General features: G+C 40.8%; 1 protein-coding gene across 5 annotated transcripts; it reads right to left on the bottom strand.

The window, feature by feature from the left end:
• Positions 1-4,565: 4,565 nt before the first annotated feature.
• On the bottom strand, positions 4,566-9,238 carry LOC112286342 (beta-1,4-xylosyltransferase IRX14). 5 transcript variants are annotated; one of them, XM_024528134.3, is made up of 6 exons: positions 8,718-9,067; positions 7,679-7,799; positions 7,232-7,597; positions 6,760-6,961; positions 5,755-6,369; positions 4,566-5,175 (listed from the first exon to the last, which is right to left on the bottom strand). In XM_024528134.3, the coding sequence occupies exons 2-6, from the start codon at positions 7,734-7,736 to the stop codon at positions 4,947-4,949; spliced, it is 1,470 nt and encodes a 489-aa protein (XP_024383902.1). In that variant the 5' UTR covers positions 7,737-7,799; positions 8,718-9,067; the 3' UTR covers positions 4,566-4,946. The 5 variants fall into 5 exon arrangements, with proteins under 5 accessions (XP_024383902.1, XP_073392567.1, XP_024383901.1 ...); XM_073536466.2 differs by lacking the exon at positions 8,718-9,067 and adding an exon at positions 8,356-8,477; XM_024528133.3 differs by having other exon boundaries at positions 7,232-7,799; positions 8,718-9,238.
• Between the last annotated feature and the right edge of the window lie 1,401 nt (positions 9,239-10,639).

Genomic DNA, 10,639 nt, shown 5'->3' on the forward strand with positions numbered 1-10,639 from the left:
AGATAGAGTTCTGATGGTGGAAACCCACCTACATAGCCATGCACACCTCACAACAACTTCTTTAGAACAATATATGAATAAATCATCTAGTTGATGTTTTTTCAAACACAAAAAAAAGAAAACAAAGTGAACGAGAAGTCTCGAAATGTAGAGCCACGTATTGCAAGCATCGTGCAAGTCATTGGCAAAACGAACTTTAAGGGGGACGCGTTCCCCAGGCAGCATAGAGAAAAGAGAACTCAACGTCCGCCCCACTTGGATCTGCATCCGCCAGTCATAGCGAACGACATATCCATCCATAACATATTCATCCACATCCACACGCCATCCACAACGAAGAGAATGAAAAGAAGAATCTAGACATGTAGGGGATCCACCTACACCACGACCACAGGACATTATAGTCTTTTACGAGATGCTCTAGGGGAGGAGAAGGAGATGCTTCTAGACACCTTCCGCCGGGTGGAATATTTTATGACACGTGGACGAGGTAGAACGCGCGGGAAGGGCGCTGGTGCTATTCAGCTCGATGTAATAAAACGCCGGGAAATAGCAACGGAGAATGGCAAAAATAGGGTTAAGAAGAGGGAGGGATGTGCAGTTGAGGGTTTTCCTCGCGAGGGTTGCCCTAGTTAGTTCAAACTCACCGGAAAGTTGGCGAACACTGCAAACCCAGCTTTACAACTTGAATCACGCGCAGGCTATAAATGGTGTAGATTGTAGGAACCTTCAAGATGGCTCCAACGAAGACCTTTTGGAATGAGCCGCGACCCAGTTATTATAAGTTCGCTTCTCGTTGGGCTCGGCAGACGCAACTGCTGGGTGGCGAGGTCGATGAGTTGGCTGGCGGAAGACTCCGGCTCGAAAAGTTGAAAGTGGAGACCCGAAATTGGAGCGAGGAACGATTTCGGTGGTTTGGGGTCACGAGATCGAAAGACTAATAAAAAACACTACACACCCACGGCCCCTGCGGAGTTCATGGTCAATATTGGAGAACGGATAAATTGTGTGATGAGTCGTGGGTCTCGAAGGTGGCAGGATTCGATTGTCGCGAAAGGCGCCTTTCTGACGCAGGATTTGATTGGCGATATGACCTGGGTGGCCATCATTTCCTGCTTGTAAGATCTTTTTGTAGAAAGGCTAGAGGGCCTTTTCGGAGAGTAGGGGGAGCAACTGGTGCATCATCTGCCCATGGGCTCCCCGATATTTTTGAAACTAGATACCCCTTCCTGGTTCTGTTCTGGGGCTGAGGTGAAACTGTGGAAGCGTGGGGGTGGGAGGCATCATCGAACTTCGGGAGCCGCGGAAGAGTCTCGCTCCTCCGGGTCTGAGCTGAGGTATCGCTGTTTTCTACTATTCACGGTAGAGCCCATTCGGATCCCACATAACCATATCCTTCACAGCATGTATGGGTATAATTGGCAGCTTCTTCACATTTCGTCCTCACTGGAAAATGAAAACAAAATGACTATCCTTTTGTTATTTAAAGTTGTGGCCCTCAAAGTAATAGTCAGCTGCTGAGCTTAGCTTCTGCTTCTGCAGTTGTTCCCTGTACGGTTTAAAATATGTGTTTCAAAGTTTTTGCTTGCCATAATAAGCATACGAGTTTTGCGTTGAAAGTTGTGTAAAATTGTATGGCTCGGTTTGTGTGTTATCCAGGTGTTGATGAATGAATGTGCTTTTCTTGGAACCCAGTATCAGATTTTCAAGCGTTTGGGTCTTGGATGCTCCCTGTCATTCAATCTTCAGATTATTACAAAATAAATAAATAAATAAATAAATAAATAAAATCGGGAAAACAAAAAAAATAGAAAAAAAAATACAAAACTTAGAAGGAATGATTGTTGCTTGATTTGATTGTAACCAGGGAATGATTCGTTCATATGATAATATTCTCTTGAAGGGAACGATACAGCATGGAGAATTTTGCACAGTGAAATTATTCTTATATTAGCAAGCACAGCCCTTTTATCCAATCTTATTGATCTTCCTATGATAGTTTGTGATCACCAGTTTGCAGTACTTCTAAAATTAAGAGTTTTACATAATGCATACGTACATACATACAAAACATAAATATATAATATTTGCTTGTAAATACCAAATTGACAAAATAATTAAAATGTGAAGTATATGCAGAATTGGTTTATTATTCCAAGTCATTTTTTGTTTAAATGAGTTGACCTTTGGAATTGTACAGAGGAAGGACAAAAAGTTGTGGATCACATCTCTATTAGACCATTTGTTGTACTAGTCCGTTGTCACTCTCTTATATGACCATTTCTGAAATAAGTAATTATTAATACTAATGATAATAAATACATACCTGACACATTATCTATCCATCCATGAATATACATGTTATATATATATATATATATATATATATATCAATGTGCATCAAATAATCCACACAACTACATGGTTTACACACAAATTAAGGACTGGTTGTCACTGATCATCCATGTAACTTCAAGTTAGTTTAATGTGCAATATTCATGACTCTCCCTTCTTTCTGCATTGCCAAAACTGATCTTGAATTTTACAAAAAACATTGATCAAAAAGACATGTATGAGTCCCAAATTGTAGCTACACCAACTTGTTAATGGACACACTATGAAATGTTTTTGTGGCAATCATGTTGATGCCAAGCTCGTTGAGAACCCACTCTTTGTTTTCTGTAGCCTTTGGTATGATTCTGAGCTGCCCGTTGACTGCCCGTAAAATTGGGGCTGTAGAAACCTTCATTTACAGTGCAATGGCAAGCCACTTCTGGGGCAGCAGTAAAGACTATCTAAAGTTTACTGTGGACACAGTGTGGGATCCCAGATTCTAATTTCAAGTCTAGAATTAATCATCAGGAAGGGAGCAGTACATGCTAGGAAACGCAAAAATTAGTGGATGCGCGATCCAGACTATTCTAGATAGGAATGCCAGGATATTTACAGTGATGGACACCACATATATGTCTCGTGTATGAAAAGCAGGATGCGATAAAGTCAAATTCTTTTTGCCTCACAAACACTCACAGGCTGATTGTGGAGCATGATGCGAGGTCCGTAAGTTTGGACATATTTGCCCTGTGATGTCACGCACTCCTTCTTATCCCAATCATGTCCAAGGATATCTCCAAATTTAAGCATAATCTTGACTCTGCGGGATTCCAATTCACCTAGATCCTCGACAGTATTACAGCTCCCTCAACCGCATCATCATCAATAATAAAGTAGTGCAACAGGTGAAACGTCACTCTGCTCTCGTAAGCCCTACGGTGATAGCAAATACACGGGACCGAATAATCCAACAAGTTTGCAGCTGAGAAGAGAAAAGCATCGTCAGCGTCGCGATGCACTGAGGTGGGTTTCATCCCAGGGTGAGCATTCGTGGAGATCAATTCTTCACTGGTGGAGAGTGGTGGACAAGCGTAACCTAGTCTTGGCCAATGTGGGGCCAAAAAGTTGAGATGGTTGTAAAAGCAGTTGCAGCGCCAAAAAGTTGAGGCACTAGCAAACAGGACGCCCACATGGCCGAGCCTGTAAAGGTTTCCCCGATGGATACATTTGGTATACTGGGTCCAACTCCCTCACAAGGCCTTTGTAGGAATGAATCCCACACTTCACTTTACTGGAAAAATCCTCATTCCTGATGACCAAGATGCAAAGCAGCTCCTGATGGTAAGAGCTCATTGAAAGTTGCCGTGCAAGGCTGGGGGTTCAGGAGCAGCAAGTTTTCATCTCCTTTCCAACCGTTGATTTGGTTGGATAGGTTTTAGGTTTAGTTATTGTGTGTATCATCTCTGCAAAAGGTGACTTTAACATCTAACGCTACAGGTTTATGAGTTGATGTTTGACTGCTTGAAGAATCATTCAAGGATTCATCACTGATAAAGTCGGGGTTGGGTACGGTTTTGCAAAAGTTCATTTCGTGGCAGTAATTATTGACCCAAGTGATGGCAATGGTTCCAAATATTGATCGAAATCAGATCTACAAACAGTTCAGAGAGAAAAAAACAAAACACCCTCAAAGAGACTAGGACTGAGATACACGACAAAGTTCCTGAGTCTTGACAACCTATCCATGACAACTCCAAGCTTTGCAACCTCTGGTGATTTAGATACACTTCAATTGTCCATGCAAGCTACGGTGAGGTGATTTTTATGTACAGAATTGATGCTGTCAGGAAATTTCAACATGCACGTTGCTGTGCCTCTATGCTACGATTGTGGATAAAACATCAGAGTAGTAATGAATATGCATGCACTCCCACGTCATCATGAGTGAATCCACTCTATGCTGATGAATGAGAGCCAAAAACGAAGCTTTCTGAGTTTCAGGCTTGCAGAAGCATGTAGTCCATCTCTGACTGACAGGATCAAATGCTGTCAGAGGCGCACCACCCGCTTCAATTCAACATTCAGGCCCTACTCTGAAGACTCGGTCTAACATCACTGACTAGACTTTGTAGTTCATGAACATCAATTTCAGATGACTACCAAAACCCCACTTCAAACAGGCAGTTGTAGCATCACAGGCACCAGGGAGACTGGCAACACAACTCTGCCAATTGACGAAGTCATATCTGCAAGCCCGAACTTTCCAAATATCCAAATACTGGAGGTGTTTAACATCATTGTGAAACACTATTATGTAGCCAACCAAAGTCAACATTCTGGTGACGCTGGTTTCAGCACTTGGCAATTCTAAGTTCCGTTTCGTATAACATATATTTTCCAACGAAAGTGCCATGGCAATGGCAGCTTAATCTCGTACAGCAAAGAACTATCATACATGCTTGGAAAAGGCACAACTCGGAAGTTGAACACATAGGTGCCATGGCAGTGCCACTTCCAAAGTGCCCTTAAGTCTGAATCATGTGGAGAGACTTGAGCAACAGGGACAGAAGTGCTCCTGGCCAATGCCAGGAAGGAGGATTAAATAATAAGGTCTACGTATTTTTAGTGGCAATGGTCTCCCTTTGATTACCAAGAGTTTTACCTTTAACGGAGTGTGGTCTTCGTTGACTTTGCCTGGTTCTACCATCCCGACCATCCGATCTGTTTCCATCTCTACGTTTTCCCACAGGAGGTAATTGAGATGAGGGAGAGAGGACCTTGTCTGGCCACGGTGTTTTCTTCGCGGGTACAACAACTTCGGGCGGCGAATCCAAATCCCAGCTGAACATATATAGCCATTTTGGTTAACTGTAAGAGTAAGAATTCGAGGAAAAATAAAAACACAAATTTTGAAAAACTTATAAGACTGATACAGCGTCAGCAGGTGTCACCTCAACCATACAATCAGAAAAAAAAATTAACTTCAATTCCAACCTGACTTGACAGGTGAGTACTTCTGATGCGTATTAATGCAATTTTTTGCGTTGGTTTACATCCATTGGACGTTATCACCACTAGAGAGAATCATAATGTTGACAGATATGGTCTTGCCAAATACAAAAAAGGTGAAGCTGCAGGTCAAAAACTAAATAAATGTGCTTATACTCTCAGGTGAAACACGGCTCGCAAGAGATTCTTCAAAACTTCGTGTCGAAGAACACTCAGAATAGCACATATCATTAAAAATAAAGTCTTCGCTTACAGCAGTTCTGAACTCAATTTTCCGATTTTGAAGAATTCTAGTATCCATAGAAAGCTCTCCTTCATGGGATTTAAGTCGTTGACATGATGCTAACAATAAACGCCTGTAGGTTTCACGGTCAAATACATGGACAGAGAAAGTAAAATGAAAAAACTCACCGAGAGGGATACTTGCTATCTGAATGAGCTTCAATTCGAGCCCACCAAACGAATACTTCTTTATCACTTCTACAAGGTCCAAGTGTCTCCACTTTAGCTTCATCCCTCAAGAGAGATCTCCAGTCAATATATACACCTTCCTCTGCACAAGCCCACTTTATCCATTCCTGAATCCATTTCGGCCGGTCTGGGTCTGATACCCACACTGCCCGGGCATTCAAAACGAAACCTGCCCACACCAAATTAGTTTCTTCAGCACTGTTTGTCTTCATTAATTCATCATCTAAAGAGAGTGATCCAATTGCATGCCAGCCTGTTATGTTCCCGAAAGAGTCACACGCAGGTCCCTGGACTTGCACTACGCCATTCCTGAAAGCCAACATTGCCTGGGGAGATGCTACCACACGTCGACTGGGCACCCTGACGCCACTCTCGGTAAGAGAATCCCTATGTCTTGACAGAGCAGGATCTTCAAATCCGGCGTGCCCAAGAATTCCAACTGGAACAGAACCCACCCAGCTAATCTTCTGAATCTCATTAAAAAATTGCATACTGTACACGTTGCCGACGTCAGCAAACACAACAACGCCCTCCAAATTCTGCTCTCGCACATATCTGCAGTTAATGCAAGTGAATGTGACAAGAAGAGGTCGAGCGGCTAGCTACTAATTCTGTAGAATAGTTTCACTATAAGCATGTGTCATGCTGGATCTACTGAGCTCCATGATCAATAAAGAAGAAAAGGAGCCAAACATTGCCACTAAGTTACGTTTCTGTCTCTAATCTAATATCCATATTTCCAAAAAGAACATGTTGACCTTTCTTATTCTTTTCAACCATCCCTGTTTATTATAACATGCGAACTGTGGCTATTGTATGGCCCAATTGTGTTCTCATTGAATCGGGTATTGTTCATAAGCTACTCAGGCAACATGCACCAACGTCATAGCGAGAATTTCAGCAGACGAAATTGAAGACCTACTAAGTTGAACTCGAAAATCTTACCTCAAGCCTTCAACTCGAAGGTGAGAGTCCAGGATCCTTCGATCCTGTAAGCTCCGTGGCAAATGCGCGGAAGCTCCCAAGTGCACCAACTTGTGTACCCTTGCTAGTTTCAACAGCTCTACAGTCTCCGCTGATATACCCCCTGCCTCAATGACTATCCATGTTACAGGTCCCCGAACAAGTGACAACGTACACATCAACCCTGTCAAATCATATAATCCAAGAGTCAATTACGTGTCTCATGATCTGTCAGTTGACAAAAAATCAGAGACTGCAGAACTCAGCTGGATTACACCATTAATGCTCATTCTGAGACCTCCTAGTACATCATGAATATTACACCATTATAATTTATTATCCAACGTGGGTGCGAACTTCAAAACCTCTTGATTGCTTATACGTCACAGTTATTTGTAATAGTAAAACATACCCAAGTGGATAGAAGGTTAAGTGCAAAAAAATGGATCAATACCTGCCAAATGCAAACTCTGAAACGTACGAAGATAAGTGGGAGTGATTGCAATAATGGGCTTCCAACTTTTAATTTCATACAACCGATGCTGTTCCAATTGGACTCTGGCAATCATGTTGTACGCTTGAGCCATTTCCATTTGATTTGGGTGTGGCCATGGTCTTTTCAAAATTGGATGCCGGCCTACATATAATCGTGAGCTATTGCCCTCGGGTGCATCTGTTGTATTTTGACCCTTGAGTAAAATCCCATTGGCTACGTGAAATTCCTCGAGATAAATCCGGCTAAACTGCCCATAAGCCTCCTCCACGCGCAGCACACTGACGAGGTCAGCCTCACAAGAGAGTCGAAAGCCAAGGATAGTAGCTGCAATGCAGAATGTGCATTGCATGAGAATCCTAAATACTGAGATAGGTTTTGAACAATGCGTAGCCTCTGTTAGCTTACCGCTAGTCAAGAAATCGCTTTTCACCCATGGGTCGCACTGAGTCCCACCTGGCCTCATGTTTATCTAACAGTTTTCAGTTCAAACCACATGTCTCTGTGTAAACACTTACACATACACCACCTGCAATGCAGAGTACAAAACTTAGAATATAGCAGCAGTCACCAGATAAAGAATAGATCCAATGCCAGGTTCTGACTGGCCAAATACCGAAATCTTACACTCACAATCCTTTCCCTCTGATCCTGAATGGTGTCAGGGGTCCAGGTTTCAGGTTTAATCATTCAGTAAGAAAATTAGAAAAAAATAAAAGTGCTTCATACAAATCCAAATTTTAAAACAAGGCTGAAATTATGCAACAAAGTGCAGGACCGGATCTACTCAGTAACCCAAGGCTGAAGTGCTATAACTTTACAGCCTTTCTCTGTTTCTTCTCAGCCGAGTGGGGTTTTTGTATCATTCTAAAAGACAGCAAGACATCTATCTCGAGACAGTCTGGTCTCTACGAACAGGAAAATCGGGACAACCACTCAGAACAGGCGATCGATCCTGCGAGAAAACACTTTACAAACAGGCACTGTTTGTACTGAGCTATTCCAATAGTCATAACTTGTGATCTCAACATCAGCACCAGCTTATCAACATAATAGTTTGCATTTGAGGAAATAGTAATGAAAACCTGGCGCTCTTTCCCACTGTATTGCAAACCAGGCACCCCAAAGCAGAGTAACTGCGAGTGTGTGCGTGGCCATAAACGCGGACTCCGCACGGTTCAAGCCTTCTGTTCGGACTCTCCTTGTCCACATTGAACCTCTTCTATTAAAATAACAAATCAATAACATACACTTCCACGGCTATGATATATCAAAAAGGTTTGCACGAGACTTCCACAGCACAATTCCAGTTCCAGTCAATCACAATACGCTGCACGCGGGGGAATTTTAGGGCAAGACTAAGAACCCAGAACCCAGTTCCCACAAAAGACAATCCATGTGAGATATATACGACGGATCCACGAACAACAACACCTGAAATACTAACCTGAACAGACAGCTCGCATCAGCGGAAACCCACGAGCTCCCCTTCGAGTTCTGTCATCGCTCGACGCGATCCATCCTGTGATCACCACACTCCTACACTCGATCTCCAGCTACCTCGAAACTCCAAGCTCCCTCCATCTTGTCATAAATCCCCTCCATGCTGCAATGCGGCCAAAAACCAGCACAACGATCCCCGTGCGACTTAGCCATCGCCAAGGCTCACAAGACGCATCTCTTTCACGGGTGGCATCACCTCAACGGCATGCGGTGGTGCGAGATCTAGCACCAGGCTCTCTGCAACAACAACAACAACAACACTGCATACCACTCCTACTCTGATCAGGGATATACACATCTCTCTCTCTCTCTCTCTCTATGTTAATGTCTGTATATGTGAGTGAGTGAGTGTGTGAATAAAGATATATACATATATATATATATATATATATATGAATAAATCAGTGGGTCTAGTGTGTCTAGGTGGGTTCTGCGCTCTTCCTCTTCCTCGTCCTCCTCGTCCTCCCTCTCTTCCCTTCTCTTCTCTTCATTTCTCTTCTTTGCTTTGTCTTGCTTTGCGTGACTGCGTTGCTATTATTGGTTTTGAGATGATGTTATTTTTAGGGCATTAGTGAGTGAGTCCGGTTGGGCATCGGTCCACATGTCACGTGGTGGGCTCCGTGGAAAAGGACAAGGAAGATCAAACTGGCGAGGTGGGGCTTTTGCATATAGTTTGACTGTCTGGGGTCAATTCTATTATTCTCTCTATCTTTGTATGTACAAATCTCTCTCTCGCTCTCCATTTCTGTATATATATATATATATATATATATGTATGCATATATATTTACATATGTATATGTTAATGTTAGTCTTTGTCTATCCACCGTGCTCTTGTTATTGGTATTATTGCACACTTGTGATTTTTCTAATTTTGTTCATATTTGGAACTGCGTACACTGGCACTTGTGTATTTATATGAGCATTGTTTGTGAGAATAGTATTAAAGTGCTGAGAATGGTTTCTTTGGAGGATCTTGATATAGGTTCATGTTACATTCCTCAAGGTGTGGAAATTCATAGTTTTTTCAAAAACTTTATTGAATTAACACATATTTATGTGTATGTATATTCTTCATTTGTAAATGATTATCTCAAGTTATATAGTAACATCATATCTCTGTTTAAAATAATGTTTAAGGGTAAGAAAATCATTTGAATTCCATTGGTTATGAGAACGTTTTAGGTTTCATGACCTAATAATGATGTATTTAATTATGCTACCAATGAAATTTGTAACGTATTTTAATCATGAGAATGTTTTGTAAACATTATTAACTTGTAAAAAAATTTGTGCTCATAAAGTATACAAGAGGGTTTAAATTATATCATTCAGATGCTCCCAAAAACAATGTTTCTTTGTTTTTTTTGTTTTTTTGTTTTTTTGTTTTTTGTTTTTGTTTTTTTTAATGTAATAACAATTAAAGAATTATTTATTTATTTATTTATTTATTTTGATTTCACTGATTTGATAAAGTATAACTTTAAAGAATATATTTTTAAAATTTGTAAAACAAAAACCATCTTGTTAATAAGATTAATATTTTTTTCATATTTTAAAATCACATATCTTTGATTTCATTTTTTAAATATTACAAGCTAAGATTAAAAAAATTCAAATTACATATGTATTTGTAGTAATAATGCAATTTCAAAATTTGGATAATAGCATTTCCATTCAAAATTAAATCTGTAAAATGTTAGTATTGAAATACAACTACAATTAAATACAATGGACGTATACAAAAAGATGCCCATTCTATCAGTAAAAATAAAAATAATATTTGAATACATAAAATTTGATATAATTCTTTTCACTTTGCCATTATTGTATTCACAACTTTTCTGACAAGAACTTATTTTATAA

Source organism: Physcomitrium patens, chromosome 9, assembly GCF_059467195.1.
Source record: "Physcomitrium patens ecotype Gransden chromosome 9, ASM5946719v1, whole genome shotgun sequence".
NCBI lineage: Eukaryota > Viridiplantae > Streptophyta > Bryopsida > Funariales > Funariaceae > Physcomitrium > Physcomitrium patens.

Coding starts and splice junctions, on each gene's coding strand:
- LOC112286342 (XM_024528133.3), bottom strand. CDS start 7,736: ATGAGGCCAGGTGGGACTCAGTGCGACCCATGGGTGAAAAGCGATTTC. Junction 6,370..6,759: donor CTTCGAGTTGAAGGCTTGAG/GTAAGATTTTCG, acceptor CATTAACTGCAG/ATATGTGCGAGAGCAGAATT. Junction 5,176..5,754: donor GATAGCAAGTATCCCTCTCG/GTGAGTTTTTTC, acceptor ATATATGTTCAG/CTGGGATTTGGATTCGCCGC.